Source organism: Pseudorca crassidens, chromosome 5 (genome assembly GCF_039906515.1).
Source record: "Pseudorca crassidens isolate mPseCra1 chromosome 5, mPseCra1.hap1, whole genome shotgun sequence".
Lineage (NCBI taxonomy): Eukaryota > Metazoa > Chordata > Mammalia > Artiodactyla > Delphinidae > Pseudorca > Pseudorca crassidens.
In genome coordinates, this window is record NC_090300.1 from 78,609,217 (window position 1) to 78,626,656 (window position 17,440).

General features: G+C 37.4%; 1 protein-coding gene across 2 annotated transcripts in view; it reads left to right on the plus strand.

The window, feature by feature from the left end:
* LMLN (leishmanolysin like peptidase) overlaps positions 1–17,440 on the plus strand; it is a 78,130-nt gene that overhangs the window by 38,343 nt on the left and 22,347 nt on the right. Inside the window, exons 10-12 of one of the 2 annotated variants that reach the window (XM_067738617.1) lie at positions 87–194; positions 3,156–3,232; positions 9,381–9,491. In XM_067738617.1, coding sequence (XP_067594718.1) covers positions 87–194; positions 3,156–3,232; positions 9,381–9,491 — 296 coding nt within the window. The remainder of the gene's footprint in view (positions 1–86; positions 195–3,155; positions 3,233–9,380; positions 9,492–17,440) is intronic. The other variant, XM_067738618.1, reaches the window with a different exon arrangement.

Genomic DNA, 17,440 nt, shown 5'->3' on the forward strand with positions numbered 1-17,440 from the left:
ACTTTATTATATCCAGTGTGGTAAGGAGTTTGCCGTTATGTTGTACTTTTGTAGGGTTTATTTACTTATTTTTTTCTGATTATTAGGATGAAGCACGAAAACATTTTAACTGTCCAATTCTGGAGGGAATGGAACTTGAAAATCAAGGTGGTATGGGCACTGAGCTCAACCATTGGGAAAAGCGATTATTAGAGGTCAGTTTATTTTAGAATTTTACTAGACATATTTTTTCTTTAATAAAAGAATTCGTACTCAACTTATTCAAATATATAATAGGTTATAAAGTAAAAAAATTTAAAAAGTCCCTTTCCCCTTTAGCTTTCCAGATCCACTTTCCAGATGTAATCACTATTTAAGTTTTTTAAATATCCTTCCAGAAATGTTAGATAGATAGACAGAAACACTGACACACAGTTTTTTTTTTAATAGGTTCATACATTTATGCAACTTTTTTCATTTAACAATATATCTTAGACATCTTTCCAAGGCAGTATAAGTGCTTCTGCTATCATACAATGTATGCTTTCCTAAGGAACCTCTTTCTTCAAAATCGAACACTAAAAGTAACAAGGATTGTAGGAAACACAAATACCAGGTTATTAACAAAAGCAATAAGTCGTAATAAAAGTACTAGCTCAGTCTGAAAAGACATCATATTTCCAATAAATAAACTCCTGTATTTACTCTAGTATTTCTTTACCTTAAACAATAGCAAAAGGCAATGGTAGATAGATGGGAGACTATAAATCTGAATAATGGGGACAAGAGTAAAATGTACAAAGGTAAGAGAACAATGCAACAAACACTTCGAAGACAAAGCCTCTGGCCATACTGAGCCAGTTGGAAGAACATGGAGTGAATGAGCATCATACACAGCACAGCACTCCTCTGTTGCTGTGTTCTGCTCTCTTAGTGTATTTTGGTTTTTTGTTTGTTTTTTATTTTATATTGGAACATAGTTGATTAACAATGTTGTATTAGTTTCAGGTGTACAGCAAAGTGATTAATTTAGCTGCTATTGCTCCATTGCACAAAACATTAAAATCCAGAGAGGAATCATTATGAACCAACATGATTCCATCTTATACTGATGTCATTCCCTTATTTACTAGTCTCACATGAGCTCATTTACATTACAAAAATACATGCATTAGTAGAATAGACTGTATACATGGATCTACTTATTTTTAAACAGCTACATAATATTATATGAATGTAAAAACAGTCCTTTTTAATGAATAATTATGTTTTAAATTTTTTGTCTTAAAAATGTTGTAATGAGCAATTTATTTATATCTTCAGTGCCTTACAGGAGTGGCATTCCAGTAGGTGTTCTTTGGTTCAACTAAACAGTCAGTCAAACCTATAAGACCTAAACAGGTCACATTCAAAAACCATTAGAAGGATACAAGAAAGAAAGTACAGCATGCCAGCATGTCAGAGTCAGGCATTTCTCTAGTGCTCTACACAGTAGTCTAACAGCTGTCATCCATGCCTCTCTCCCTCTCCCTCCAACTCAAATACCATAAGCATAAGACCATAATAGAGGGGTGCAAGAACCAGCCTGGTTTAGAAGTACCATGTCCCAAATAAGAACCAACATCTTTTTTTAACAGTTTCATAGACATAACTTCCAGATGCCTGTAAGGGACATACCCATAAGAATCACTGCACACAGAGAAGTCCAAAACTGTGGTTTACCAACAGGTATTCATGTTCATTTATAGTAATCCCAAGTCTAGAGGCATAACAGGTGGTGTTTTTTCCTTAAGTCCCGTTGCCTAGTAGCACAGTTGACATTCCACCCTTATTAGGTTTCCAGGGGAGCAGAACTAGAAAGTTAATGCAAGATCAGATTTGTTTATATAGAAAAAGGAAGGATAAATCCCTGGAAATGGAATTTCTGGGTCAAAGGGTGTATATGTGTGTGTGTGTATGTGTGTGTGTGTATTTTTTTTTTAGACGTCTGTTTAAATAATTAAATGGTTGCAGGTTACATACACCATGATCCAAGTTAGCAAAATTATGAAAAGAGTGAAATTAATGCTTGTGCTGACTGTTCTTATCTAGGTGACCACAAAGTAACAGTGATAAAAACTTACGGAAGACACGTACACTTATTTCTCACATGGGAATAAGTTTATTTTCCTTAAGCAGTTTTCTCAAGTGATTCCCTTTAGAAAGCTGTAGATTGTCCAGAAATGAAAATTTACTTAGTTTTCAATAGAAAACTTGAGAGTAGTCATTTTATTAGTTTCATTAACCGCTGCCTTTCCTCTGAAATCAACTTTGTGTCCTTGAACTATTTTTTTTAAAAGATGATATTAAAGTACTTGAGATGGCCATCCAGTGTTCAACATAAAGATTAGCAGAATACGGGAATTCCCTGGAGTCCAGTGGTTAGGACTCCGTGCTTTCGCTGCTGATCAAATCATGGGTTTGATCCCTGGTCTGGGAACTTAGATCCTGCAAGCCGTACAGGCGCCCCCCTGCCCAAAAAAAGGAATAATCAGAGCTTCCCAAAGATAGAATATGCTTCCTTGAGAGACAGTGAAGTCCTTACCATTAGGTGACCTCCTGGTAGGAATTTTATTATAGAAATTAAGACACTGGAAAAAAAAAAAAAAAGACATTGGGTAGTTAGTAGACCTTGATATTTTGGTTCCCTCAGGCAACTCCTTTGATCCTATGATTCTGTGATACTTGTTTTGCATATTAATATGTGATCGCAAAGTATAGAAAGTTGGTTATAAAAGCATTTTCTTTGTAATTCAGGCAAGTATTCCATTCCCCACTCCATTATCTGGGCATCTGTCTCAACCACCCACTTTACTTTGCCTGAATAGTGTAATGTTTTTACAGTATTTCTGTTTCCATATATTTATCTTCATTTTTATCACAGAGTTCTAAATGCTAGTTATCTATCATTACAGGGAAATTGTATACACTATAGACATTTGAGGCAGAAAGTAGATTTTGCTTTAAGCTTCAGTCTTGTCATCTTAAAGACGACTTATGTATTCCACTATTTTAAGTCAATATTTTGTCAGCCCTCACACTTGCAACATTTTAAATATACATCAAAGCACTCACGGAAATTATTGGGACTTGCAAGGAGTCCAGTCTTCTAATTAAAATCTGTTGGTGATTTTCAGAATGAAGCAATGACTGGTTCTCACACCCAGAACCGAGTCCTCTCTCGAATCACTCTGGCGTTAATGGAGGACACTGGGTAAGACAGCTGTGAGAATTTTATATGAATTGTTTATTAAAATGAAATGAATATTAAGATTACTATTAAGATGAAATAAACATTAGCTTAAGAAAATACTGACATTTTACACTGAAGTAAAATGTACCTATTTTTAAAATTTTGTGCAGTTAGCTATCCATTACCTGTACCACCTCCATTCATTCATTCAGTAAATGTTTGAGACCCTGAGGTGTATAGTAATGAATAGAAATAAATCCCTGGCATAATGAGATTTTTTAATAAGTAGAGGCCATGCGGATATGAAGGAAAAGCTTACCTAAACAATTTTTTTTAATTGTAAGTGAAATTGGTTTATGTATAGATTCCTGGTTTTTAAGGCAGTAGAACTTTCTTGTAAAGCAATAGAATACCGTTTTTAAATGACTCCGGTGGGAGTCTTTTTCACTGTGGGTTCCTGGGTTTTTTTTTTTAACAAGTCTCAGTTTTTGATAGCTTCCTTGCTTTTTGGTATAGCAGGATGTACCAGGCTGATCTGCACATACCCTGTATCATCCTACATCTGGCATTAGCCAGTCTTCCAAGGAGCACTGGAATGTTCCTTTTGATGGAGAATAGCTTTTAGAAACCACAGTCTAGGGACTGTGTTCATTTCTACTGGGTTGTCATTGCTTCTCGTCATTTTCAGTGGACCAAGTAGGGAAATTCATTTTTTTTTTTTTTTTTTTTGCAGTATGTGGGCCTCCCACTGTCGTGGCCTCCCCCGCCGCGGGGCACAGGCTCCGGACACGCAGGCTCAACGGCCACGGCTCATGGGCCCAGCCGCTCCGCGGCATGTGGGATCTTCCCAGACCAGGGCACGAACTCGTGTCCCCTGCATCGGCAGGCGGACTCTCAACCACTGCGCCACCAGGGAAGCCCGGGAAATTAGTAGTTTTGAAAAGAAAAAAAAAAATGCTGGATTCCTTTTAGTGCCATTATAGCTCTTTCCCATTTATCTCTAACAAGCAATGGCCAACAAAAGTGGTCCTGCTGCTCTGTTTAACAACCTATTTATAGCCCTTCTGTAAATAATGCTAGTTTCTTTAAGATACCAGTAGGATATAAAAGCACTGTGGAGTGTGTGAGTGACTAGTGAAACCATGGCACTGGTGAATTTTAAAGCATTTCTTCCTTTTTCTGTTGCAAGAGAAAAATCAGCCAGATGTTTCTAAGTATCTGGCAGTATTTTTAAATTGTAGATGTGGAAATTAATTTTCATAAATCCATAAGACTTCAGTGTAGATTAGCTAAGTTTCTTCTCCCAGTAAAAGACATTATCATGTTTCCATCCAGAAACCTGGGAATCATCCTTGACACCTCCCTCTCCCTACCTCTCACATCTAATCAATCATAAATCTTGCTTAATTTTCAGCTCTTCAGTATCCCAGGAGTCTGTCTACTTTTTGGGTCACATTTATCAAGGCCACCATTATCTTTTCCTTGGATTACTATAGTTGCCTTTTTTTAATGTCTCCCTGCATCTCAGGTGGTCCTTTCTACTGCCCAAAGCCCTTCACACATTCTGCAAAATGTTGTTTAGAAGTTTTTTAGGCATGGTGTCTCACACAGTGAGAAATGCATCACGACCAAAGTACACACATACATATATAATGGTTAAGAGTAAAGATGTTGACGAGGGTGCCAAAACCATTTAATGGGGAAAGAATAGTTTTTTCAACAAATGGTGTTGGGACAACTGGATATCCATATACAAAAGAATGAACCCCTATCACACATGATATATAAAAATTAACTCAAAATGGATTGAAGACCTAAATATAAGGCTAAAACTATACAACTCTTAGAAGGAAATATTGGTGTAAATCTTCATGATACTAGATTAGGCAGTGATTTCTTAGATATGACACCAAAAGCACAAGCAACCAAAGAAAAAATAGATAAATTGGACTTCATCAAAATTAAATACTTGTACTTCAAAGGGCACTATCAAGAAAGTGGAAAGAACTCACAAAAGGAGAAAATATTTGCCAATTATCTATCTGATAAGGATCTAGTACCCAGAATATATAAAGAACTCTTACAACTCGAAATAAAAAGACAACTCAATTTAAAAATTGGTGAGGGGGCTTCCCTGGTGGTGCAGTGGTTGAGAGTCCACCTGCCGATGCAGGGGACACGGGTTCGTGCCCCGGTCCGGGAAGATCCCACATGCCGTGGAGCGGCTGGGCCCGTGAGCCATGGCCGCTGAGCCTGCGCGTCTGGAGCCTGTGCTCCGCAATGGGAGAGGCCACAACAGTGAGAGGCCCGCGTACAAACAAACAAATAAATAAATAAATAAAATTGGTGAGGGATTTCAATAGATATTTCTCTAAAGATATACAAATGATTAATAAGCACATGAAATGATTCTCAGCATCATTGGGGAAATGCAAATGAAAACCACAGTGCTACTTCACACCCACTAGGATGGCTATAATAAAAAAGACAATGGCAGGGAATTCAGTGGTTAGGACTCCGCGCTTTCACTGCTGAGGGTGCAGGTTCAGTCCCTGGTGAGGGAACTGAGATCCTACAAGCCATGCAGCAAGCCCAAAAAAAGAAAAAAAAAAAAAGACAATGGCAAATATTGATGTGGGAAAATTGGAACCCTCATACACTGCTGATGGGAATGTAAAATGATACAGCCACTTTGGAAAATAGTTTGGCATTGATTTACAAAACCAGACATACTCATACCATAGCAACCCAGCAATTATGCTACTTGGTATTTAATCAAACGGATTAAAAACTTATGCCTACAAAAAAACCTCTATACAGAGGTTTATAGCAGCTTTATTCATAATTGCCAAAAGGTGGAAGCAACCAAGTTGTCCTTCAATATGTGAATGGATAAATAAATTGTGGTACATCCAGACAATGGAATATTATTCAGAGCTAAAAAGAAATGAGCTGTCGAGCCATAAAAGGACATGAAGGAACCTTAAATGCATATTGCTAAGTGAAAGAAGCCAATCTGAAAAGGCTACATACTGTATGATTCCAACTATACGACATCCTGGAAAAGGCAAAACTATGGAGTGAGTAAAAAGATCAGTGTTTGCCAGGGGTTAAGGGAAAGGAGGGATGAACAAGCAGACCACAGAGGGTTTTAAGGGCAATGAAATTATTCTGTATGATACTTTACAGAATAATGATGGCTACATGTCATTATACATTTGTCCAAACTCATTGAATGTACAACACCAACAGTAAACCCTAATATAAACTATGGATTTTAGGTGATGATGACGTGTCAATGTAGGTTTATTGATTGTAACAAATGTAGCACTCTGTTGCAGTATATTGATGGTAGGGGGAGGGTATGTGTGTTGCAGGGCAGGGGGTGTATGGGAACTCTGTACTGGCCACTCAGTTTTGCTGTGTACCTAAAACTGCTCTAAAAATGTTTTAAAAAAGGAATGAAGTACTAATACATGCTACGAGATGTATGAACCTTGAAAATATTATGCCAGGTGAAAGAAGCCAGACGCAAAGGACCACACTCCATTTCTATGAAAGGTCCACAATACGCTAATCTACAAAGACAGGCAATAGACTAGTGGTTGCCAGGGACTAAGGAGTGACTGCTAATGGGTACATAGTTTTTTTGGGGGTGATGAAAATGTTCTGAAATTAGATCGTGGTAATGGTTGCACAACCTTGTGAATATACTAAAAACATTGAATTGTACACGTTATGAGGGTAAATTTTATGATATGTGAATTATATTTCCATTTTTTTTTAAAGCTCAAAAACATTGAAGCCAGAACCCTAGATTCAAATCCCAGCTCTGCCATTTACTAGTTGTATCCTTGCCTCAGTTCTTTCCTCTATAAAATAGGGATAAAAAGTGATATCTACCTCATAGAGTTTTATGAGCCTTGAATGAGTTGATACATGTAAACTCCTTAATAGAGTACTTGGCACATTATAAGGGTCAATTAAGTATTAGGTATTACATGTAAAACTGAATCATTCAGGACTTCCCTGGTGGCACAGTGGTTGAGAATCTGCCTGCCAATGCAGGGGACATGGGTTCAATCCGTGGTCCGGGAAGATCCTACATGCCGCAGAGCAACTAAGCCTGTGCGCCACAACTAGCGCTCGAGAGCTCGTGAGCCACAGCTACTGAGCCCACAGGCCACAACTACTGAAGCCCGCACGCCACAACTACTGAAGCCCGCACGCCTAGAGCCCGTGCTCCACAACAAGAGAAGCCACTGCCGTGAGAAGTCCTCACACCACGATGAAGAGTAGCCCCCACTCACCACAACTAGAGAAAGCCCGCGGGTAGCAAGAAAGACCCAGTGTAGCCCAAAATTAATTAATTAAAAACAACAAAAACTGAATCATTCAAAGTTTCACGAAACAATATTTACCCTTACTATCTACAATGTAGTCCTCTTTTCTATTGATTTTATTTTTTAATCTTTTATTTTAATATGTAATTTTTTTTACAGATGTATTCTATTGATTTTAAAAGAGAGAGAGAAAGAAACGTTGATTAAGATCCACTAAATTGATTTCACAACCCACTAATGCCACCAAGAAATCTTGTTTCTAATTGCTCCCTCAGCTAACTTGTGCTCACCCTTCTAGGTTTAGCTTAAAGTTGCTTCCTCAGAAAAACCTTTCCTAATTCCCCAGACTAGCTTAGGTTTCCCTATCAATGTGCTCCTATTATCACCTTGTACTTAACCCCTGTCCTACTTATCACACTTGTAATTTTCTTTTTGGTATCTGCCTTCCCCACTAGATTATATTGTTCACAAGGGCAGAAAGTGTTTATTCACTGCTGTAGCCTTAGCTACACTTAGCAAAGTGCCTAGCACATAAGAAGTGCTTAATAACTGTTGACTAATAGTACAGGAAGAACTGCAAAGAAAACATGAAGGAGGTTTCAAGAAATGTAGCTGGAGTGCCTAGCAAATGATTTAATGACAGTGTTGATACTATGCTTTGCACTCATCAACCTATACTAGATATGGTAATTCCTAAGGGAATCTAATTACATTATATTTTATCCTTTGGGAGAAAGACTTCCTTACCTAGGCACTGCTAAAATACTTGCTAGTGTGCAAGATTGAGGGCACCTGTTACTATCCGGGCAGCTTGACCTGCTGTGATACCAAGTTAGCTAATTAAGGTGACTTACACTGTAGCTGCAGAGGTTTCAGGCATTTTGGTATTGGAGTGCCAGGCTTTATTTCTTCAGTTTCTCTCTCAGTGTTCTGTTCTTTGAAAGGGGAGAAGGTTTTGAAAGATGCTATGTTGCATATTTCTGCTGTTGTTAGATTTTGTGGGAAGTGCTAGAGTGGAGGGGATGATTCTTATCATTCCCTCAACTTTTGAGCCTGTGTATTTATTACTGTTTTGGTAATTCTAAGGGGAGAAGATATAATACAAGCATGAAAGAAGCTATTTTGTATAGCTTTATAACTTGTAAACTAATCTTGTCATTAAGAATAAAGAAGAAAAACTAAAAGTAGGTTCATTGCCTTTGATTAATTTTGCCAGGAAAGTATCGATAAATCACTGTGGTTTTTCTCTGAAATTGGAACATTTTTAATGTATTGGCCATAGTATTCATTTGTCTTATTATAATGGTGTAATGTTTAGTCACAAGCAGGAGCCATATTGATAGAATATCACAAATTCAAGGCCAGGGAAGCAAGAAACTAGGGCCAACTGGATCAGATTAGGTAAAGGCTAGACAACTAGTAATTCTACTTTTCTTCTTCAATTTACTCCCTTCTCTTTTTCTCTCATTCTCTTTGTTTCTTTGCCCTTTATTCTCCTTGTCTCACACCTTAATCATTTTCTCCTCTGTGACTTATATCATCTTTGAAAATTACAATGGGAACACGGTTTGGTTTGGTTTGGTTTTTTTCAAATGTAAAAGCACCCTCGAGTACTCATGTTTTCCTCAAGACTAAAATTTCACAGTCCCTGCTGCAGTGATCCTGTGCAGCAAGGACTTTGTTTATAAATGCTCATCTGTGGGGATGGTCACCAAAGTCGTTTTTGAGGTTCTAGTTTGCTTATTGTTGAGATTTGTAATTGGTATGCTGGAGTTGTTTTTTAAATGACAGTAATATAAAGTGCTTTGTTTCAATTATTTCCACAGCTGGTATAAAGCTAATTACAGCATGGCTGAGAAGTTAGACTGGGGCCGAGGACTGGGCTGTGACTTTGTCAGGAGGAGCTGTAAATTCTGGATTGATCAGCAGAGACAAAAGTAAGGATGCATTTCCTCCTAATGTCTTTGATGACACAGTTTATTCCTGATTTTGTTCTCTATCCAGAGCCTATAGTGTCCCTATTTTCAAAATGTGGTCTAAACAGTTCAATTTCAAAATGTGTAGAAAACCATCTACAGTTTTTTATGGTAATATCATAATAAGTAGCCACAGTATTGTTTTAAAGTGTATACCAAAAGAATCTACAGTGTGAGCGCCAGAGCCATAAAACATTTCTGTTTACCTTGTAATTCATAAATATATATATTGCAAAATTTTGCATACTCTAGCATTCTTATTTGTTTTCTTCAGAGAATGCACTCATAAACATAGATGCAACTATTGATTCAGTATCAAAAACATAAAGCAACATTTGAATAGTGGTTCTCTAATCTGGATCCATCTCATAATTACCTAGCAAGCTTTTTAAAAAATACAGTCTCCAATTTTGGGGGAAACGCACACACACATGCACTCATTTATTTACAAATGTATATATTTTTAAACTTTTTGAGGTAATTGTAGATTCATATACAGTTGTAGAAAAAAATAGAGATCTCATGTGTACTTTATCCAGTTTCCTTGATTGGTAACATCTTGCAAAACTGTAGTACATATCACACCCAGGATATTGACATTGATACAGTCAGATACAAAATATTTGGATCACCACCGGGATCCCTCCTATTGACCTTTTGTAACCATACCCACTTCCCTCCCACCACTGGAAACTGCTGATCTGTTCTGCATTTCTGTAATTTTGTCATTCGAAGTATGTTATATAAATGGACTCATAACAGTATATACCCTTTTAAGACTGGCTTTTTTCACTCAGCATAATTTTCTGAGGATTCACCCAGTTGTTGTGTATATAAAAACTTTGCTCATTTTTATGTCAGAATAATATTCCATGATATGGATATACCACAGTTTGTTTAACCATTCACATGTTGACATCTGGGTTGTTTCTAGTTTTTGGCTATTGTGAATAAAGCTGATATAAACTTTTGTGTACAGGGTTTTGTGTGAACATAAATCTTCATTTTTCTAGAATAAGTGCCTAGGAGTGCAATCACTGTGTAATACGGTAGTTGCAAGTTTAGTGCTGTAAGAAACTGCCAAACTCTTTTCCAGAATGGCTATACCATTTTATATTCCAACCAGCGATGTATGAGGAATAACAGTTTCTCCACATGCTCACCAGCATTTGGTATTGTCTTTTTTTTTTTTAACATCTTTATTGGAGTATAATTGCTTTACAATGTTGTGTTAGTTTCTGCTGTATAACAAAGTGAATCAGCTATATGTATACATATATCCGCATATTCCCTTCCTCTTGCGTCTCCCTCCCACCCTCCTTATCCCACCCCTCTAGGTGGTCACAAAGCACCGAGCTGATCTCCCTGTGCTATGCGGCTGCTTCCCACTAGCTATCTGTTTTACATTTGGTAGTGTATATATGTCAGTGCTGCTCTCTCACTTCGTCCCAGCTTACCCTTCCCCCTCCCCATGTCCTCAAGTCCATTCTCTATGTCTGTGTCTTTATTCCTGTCCTGCCCCTAGGTTCTTCAGAACCATTTTTTTTTTAGATTCCATATATATGTATTAGCATACGGTATTAGTTTTTCTCTTTCTGACTCACTCTGTATGACAGACTCTAGGTCTGTCCACCTCACTACAAATAACTCAATTTTGTTTCTTTTTATGGCTTGAGTAATATTCCATTATATATATGTGCCACATCTTTTTATCCATTCACCTGTTGATGGACACTTAGGTTGCTTCCATGTCCTGGCTATTGTAAATAGAGCTGCAGTGAACATTGTGGTACATGACTCCTTTTGAATTATGCTTTTCTCAGGGTATATGCCCAGTAGTGGGTTTTCTAGGACATTTGGTAGTTCTATTTTTAGTTTTTTAAGGACCTCCATATTGTTCTCCATAGTGGCTGTATCAATTTACATTCCCACCAAGAGTGCAAGAGTGTTCCCTTTTCTCCACACCCTCTCCAGCATTTATTGTTTGTAGATTTTTTGATGATGGCCATTCTGACTGGTGTGAGGTGATACCTCATTGTAGTTTTGATGTGCATTTCTCTAATGATTAGTGATGTTGAGCAGCTTTTCACTTGTTTGTTGGCAATCTGTATATCTTCTTTGGAGAAATGTCTATTTAGGTCTTCTGCCCATTTTTGGATTGGGTTGTTTGCTTTTGGATATTGAGCTGCATGAGCTGCTTATATATTTTGGAGATTAATCCTTTGTCAGTTGATTCATTTGCAAATATTTCCTCCCATTCTGAGAGTTGTCTTTCATCTTGTTTATGGTTTCCTTTGCTGTGCAAAAGCTTTTAAGTTTCATTAGGTCCCATTTGTTTATTTTGGGTTTTATTTCCATTTCTCTAGGAGGTGGGTCAAAAAGGATCTTGCTGTGATTTATGTCATAGAGTGTTCTGCCTGTGTTTTCCTCTAAGAATTTTACAGTGTCTGGCCTTACATTTAGGTCTTTAATCCATTTTGAGTTTATTTTTGTGTATGGTGTTAGGAAGTGTTCTAATTTCATTCTTTTACATGTAGCTGTCCAGTTTTCCCAGCACCACTTATTGAAGAGACTGTCTTTTCTCCATTGTGTATTCTTACCTCCTTTATCAAAAATAAGGTGACCATATGTGTGTGGGTTTATCTCTGTGCTTTCTATCTTGTTCCACTGATCTATATTTCTGTTTTTTTTTTAACATCTTTATTGGAGTATAATTGCTTTACAGTGGTGTGTTAGTTTCTGCTTTACAACAAAATGAATCAGTTATATATATACATATGTTCCCATATCTCTTCCCTCTTGCGTCTCCCTCCCTCCCACCCTCCCTATCCCACCCCTCCAGGCGATCACAAAGCACCGAGCTGATCTCCCTGTGCTATGCGGCTGCTTCCCACTAGCTATCTACCTTACATTTGGTAGTGTACATATGTCCATGCCTCTCTCTCGCTTTGTCACAGCTTACCCTTCCCCCTCCCCATGTCCTCAAGTCATTCTCTAGTAGGTCTGTGTCTTTATTCCTGTCTTACCCCTAGGTTCTTCATGACATTTTTTTTTCTTAAATTCCATACGTATGTGTTAGCATATGGTATTTGTCTCTCTCTTTCTGACTTACTTCACTCTGTATGACAGACTCTAGGTCTCTCCACCTCATTACAAATAGCTCAATTTCATTTCTTTTTATGGCTGAGTAATATTCCATTGTATATATGTGCCACATCTTCTTTATCCATTCATCCGATGATGGACACTTAGGTTGTTTCCATCTCCGGGCTATTGTAAATAGAGCTGCAATGAACATTTTGGTACATGACTCTTTTTGAATTATGGTTTTCTCAGGGTATATGCCCAGTAGTGGGATTGCTGGGTCATATGGTAGTTCTATTTGTAGTTTTTTAAGGAACCTCCATACTGTTCTCCACTGTGGCTGTATCAATTTACATTCCCACCAACAGTGCAAGAGGGTTCCCTTTTCTCCACACCCTCTCCAGCATTTATTGTTTCTAGATTTTTTGATGACGGACATTCTGACTGGTGTGAGATGATATCTCATTGTAGTTTTGACTTGCATTTCTCTAATGATTAGTGATGTTGAGCATTCTTTCATGTGTTTGTTGGCAGTCTGTATATCTTCTTTAGAGAAATGTCTATTTAGGTCTTCTGCCCATTTTTGGATTGGGTTGTTTGTTTTTAAGCTGCATGAGCTGCTTATAAATTTTGGAGATTAATCCTTTTTCAGTTGCTTCATTTGCAAATATTTTCTGCCATTCTGAGGGTTGTCTTTTGGTCTTGTTTATGGTTTCCTTTGCTGTGCAAAAGCTTTGAAGATTCATTAGGTCCCATTTGTTTATTTTTGTTTTTATTTCCATTTCTCTAGGAGGTGGTCGAAAAGGATCTTGCTGTGATTTATGTCATAGTGTCCTGCCTATGTTTTCCTCTAAGAGTTTGATAGTTTCTGGCCTTACATTTAGGTCTTTAATTCATTTTGAGCTTATTTTTGTGTATGGTGTTAGGGAGTGATCTAATCTCATACTTTTACATGTACCTGTCCAGGTTCCCAGCACCACTTATTGAAGAGGCTGTCCTTTCTCCACTGTACATTCCTGCCTCCTTTATCAAAGATAAGGTGACCATATGTGCATGGGTTTATCTCTGGGCTTTCTATCCTGTTCCATTGATCTATCTTTCTGTTTTTGTGCCAGTACCATATTGTCTTGATTACTATAGCTTTGTAGTATAGTCTGAAGTCAGGGAGCCTGATTCCTCCAGCTCCATTTTTCGTTCTCAAGATTGCTTTGGCTATTTGGGGTCTTTTGTGTTTCCATACAAATTTTGTAATTTTTTATTCTAGTTCTGTGAAAAATGCCATTGGTAGTTTGATAGGGATTGCATTGAATCTGTCGATTGCTTTGGGTAGTAGAGTCATTTTCACAATATTGATTCTTACAATCCAGGCACATAGTATATCTCTCCATCTGTTTGTATCATCTTTAATTTCTTTCATCAGTGTCTTATAGTTTTCTGCATACAGGTCTTTTGTCTCCTTTGGTAGGTTTATTCCTAGGTATTTTATTCTTTTTGTTGCAGTGGTAAATAGGAGTGTTTCCTTAATTTCTCTTTCAGATTTTTCATCATTAGTGTATAGGAATGCAAAAGATTTCTGTGCATTAATTTTGTATCCTTCTACTCTACCAAATTCATTGATTAGCTCTAGTAGTTTTCTGGTAGCATCTTTAGGATTCTCTGTGTATGGTATCCTGTCATCTGCAAACAGTGACAGTTTTACTTCTTCTTTTCCGATTTGGATTCCTTTTATTTCTTTTTCTTCTCTGATTGCCGTGGCTAAAACTTCCAAAACTATGTTGAATAATAGTGGTGAGAGTAGGCAACCTTGTCTTTTTCCTGATCTTAGAGGAAATGGTTTTAGTTTTTCACCACTGACAACGATGTTGGCTGTGGGTCTGTCATATATGGCCTTTATTATGTTGAAGTAGGTTCCCTCTATGCCTACTTTCTGGAGATTTTTTATCATAAATGGGTGTTGAATTTTGTTGACAGCTTTTTCTGCATCTATTGAGATGATCATATGGTTTTTATCCTTCAATTTGTTAATATGGTATATCACATTAATTGATTTGCATATCTTGAAGAGTCCTTGCATTGCGGGGATAAACCCCACTTGATCATGATGTATGATCCTATTAATGTACTGTTGGATTCTGTTTGCTAGTATTTTGTTGAGGATTTTTGCATCGATGTATTGGCCTGTAGTTTTCTTTTCTTTTTTTTCTTCGCAGTACGCGGGCCTCTCACTGCTGTGGCCTCTCCCGTTGCGGAGCATAGGCTCCAGACGCGCAGGCTGAGCAGCCATGGCTCACGGGCCCAGCCGTTCTGCGGCATACAGGATCCCCCTGGACCGGGGCACGAACCCGTGTCCCCTGCATCGGCAGGCAGACTCTCAACAACTGCGCCACCAGGGAAGCCCTGTAGTTTTCTTTTTTTGTGACATCTTTGCTGGTTTTGGTATCAGGGTGATGGTGGCCTCATAGAATGAGTTTGGTACTGTTCCTCCCTCTGCTATATTTTGGAAGAGTTTGAGAAGGATAGGTGTTAGCTCTTCTCTGAATGTTTGATAGAATTTGCCTGTGAAGCCATCTGTTCCTGGACTTTTGTTTGTTGGAAGATTTTTAATCGCAGTCTCAATTTCAGTGCTTGTGATTGGCCTCTTTATATTTTCTATTTCTTCCTGGTTCAGTCTTACAAGGTTATACCTTTCTAAGAATTTGTCCATTTCTTCCAGGTTGTCCATTTTATTGGCATATGCTTTTAATAATCTCTCATGATCCTTTGTATTTCTGCAGTGTCAGTTGTTACTTCTTTTTCATTTCTAATTGTGTTGATTTGAGTCTTCCCCCTTTTTTTCTTGCTGAGTCTGGCTAATGGTTTATCAATTTTGTTTATCTTCTCAAAGAACCAGCTTTTAGTTTTGTTGATCTTTGCTATCGTTTTCTTCATTTCTTTTTCATTTATTTCTGATCTGATCTTTATGATTTCTTTCCTTCTGCTAACTTTGGGGTTTTTTTGTTCTTCTTTCTCTAATTGCTTTAGGTGTAATGTTAGGTTGTTTATTTGAGATGTTTCCTGTTTCTTAAGGTAGGATTGTATTGCTATAAACTCCCCTCTTAGAACTGCTTTTGCTGCATCCCATAGGTTTTGGGTTGTCGTGTTTTCATTGTCATTTGTTTCTAGGTATTTTTTGATTTCCTCTTTGATTTCTTCAGTGATCACTTGGTTATTTAGTAGTGTATTGTTTAGCCTCCATGTGTTTATATATTTTACAGTTTTTTTCCTGTAATTGATGTCTAGTCTCATATTGTTGTGGTCAGAAAAGATACTTGATATGATTTCAATTTTCTTAAATTTACCAAGGCTTGATTTGTGACCCAAGATATGATCTGTCCTGGAGAATGTTCCATGTGCACTTGAGAAGAAAGTGTATTCTGTTGTTTTTGGATGGAATGTCCTATAAATATCAATTAAATCCATCTTGTTTAATGTGTCATTTAAAGTTTGTGTTTCCTTATTTATTTTCATTTTGGATGATCTGTCCATTGGTGAAAGTGGGGTGTTAAAGTCCCCTACTATGATTGTGTTACTGTCGATTTCCCCTTTTATGGCTGTTAGCATTTGCCTTATGTATTGAGGTGCTCCTATGTTGGGTGCATAAATATTTACAATTGTTATAGCTTCTTCTTGGATTGATCCCTTGATCATTGTGTAGTGTCCTTCTTTGTCTCTTGTAATAGTCTTTATTTTAAAGTTTATTTTGTCTGATATGAGTATTGCTACTCCAGCTTTCTTTTGATTTCCATTTACATGGAATATCTTTTTCCATCCCCTCACTTTCAGTCTGTATGTGTCCCTAGGTCTGAAGTGCGTCTCTTGTAGACAGCATATATATGGGTCTTGTTTTTGTATCCATTCAGCCAGTCTATGTCTTTTCATTGGAGCATATAATCCATTTACATTTAAGGTAATTATCGATATGTATGTTCCTATTACCATTTTCTTAACTGTTTTGGGTTTGTTATTGTAGGCCTTTTCCTTCTCTTGTGTTTCCTGCCTAGAGAAGTTCCTTTAACACTTGTTGTAAAGCTCGTTTGGTGGTGCTGAATTCTCTTAACTTTTGCTTATCTGTAAAGGTTTTAATTTCTCCATCGAATCTGAATGAGATCCTTGCTGGGTAGAGTAATCTTGGTTGTAGGTTTTTCCCTTTCATCACTTTAAATATGTCCTGCCACTCCCTTCTGGTTTGCAGACTTTCTGCTGAAAAAGCAGTTGTTAACCTTATGGGGATTCCCTTGTATGTTATTTGTTGCTTTTCCCTTGCTGCTTTTAATATATTTTCTTTGTATTTAATTTTTGATAGTTTGGTTAATATGTGTCTTGGATGTTTCTCCTTGGATTTATCCTGTATGGGACTCTCTGTGCTTCCTGGACTTGATTGACTATTTCTTTGCCATGTTAGGGAAGTTTTTGACTATAATCTCTTCAAATATTTTCTCAGACCATTTCTTTTTCTCTTCTTCTTCTGGGACCCCTATAATTCAAATGTTGGTGCATTTAATGTTGTCCCAGAGGTCTCTGAGACTGTCCTCAATTCTTTTCATTCTGTTTTCTTTATTCTGCTCCCTGGCAGTTATTTCCACCATTTTATCTTCCAGCTCACTTATCCGTTCTTCTGCCTCAGTTATTCTGTTACTGATTCCTTCTAGAGTATTTGTAGTTTTGGTAATTGTGTTGTTCATCACTGTTTGCTTGCTCTTTAGTTCTTTTAGATCCTTGATAAATGTTTCTTGTGTTTTCTCCATTCTGTTTCTGAGATTTTGGATTATCTTTACTGTCATTACTCT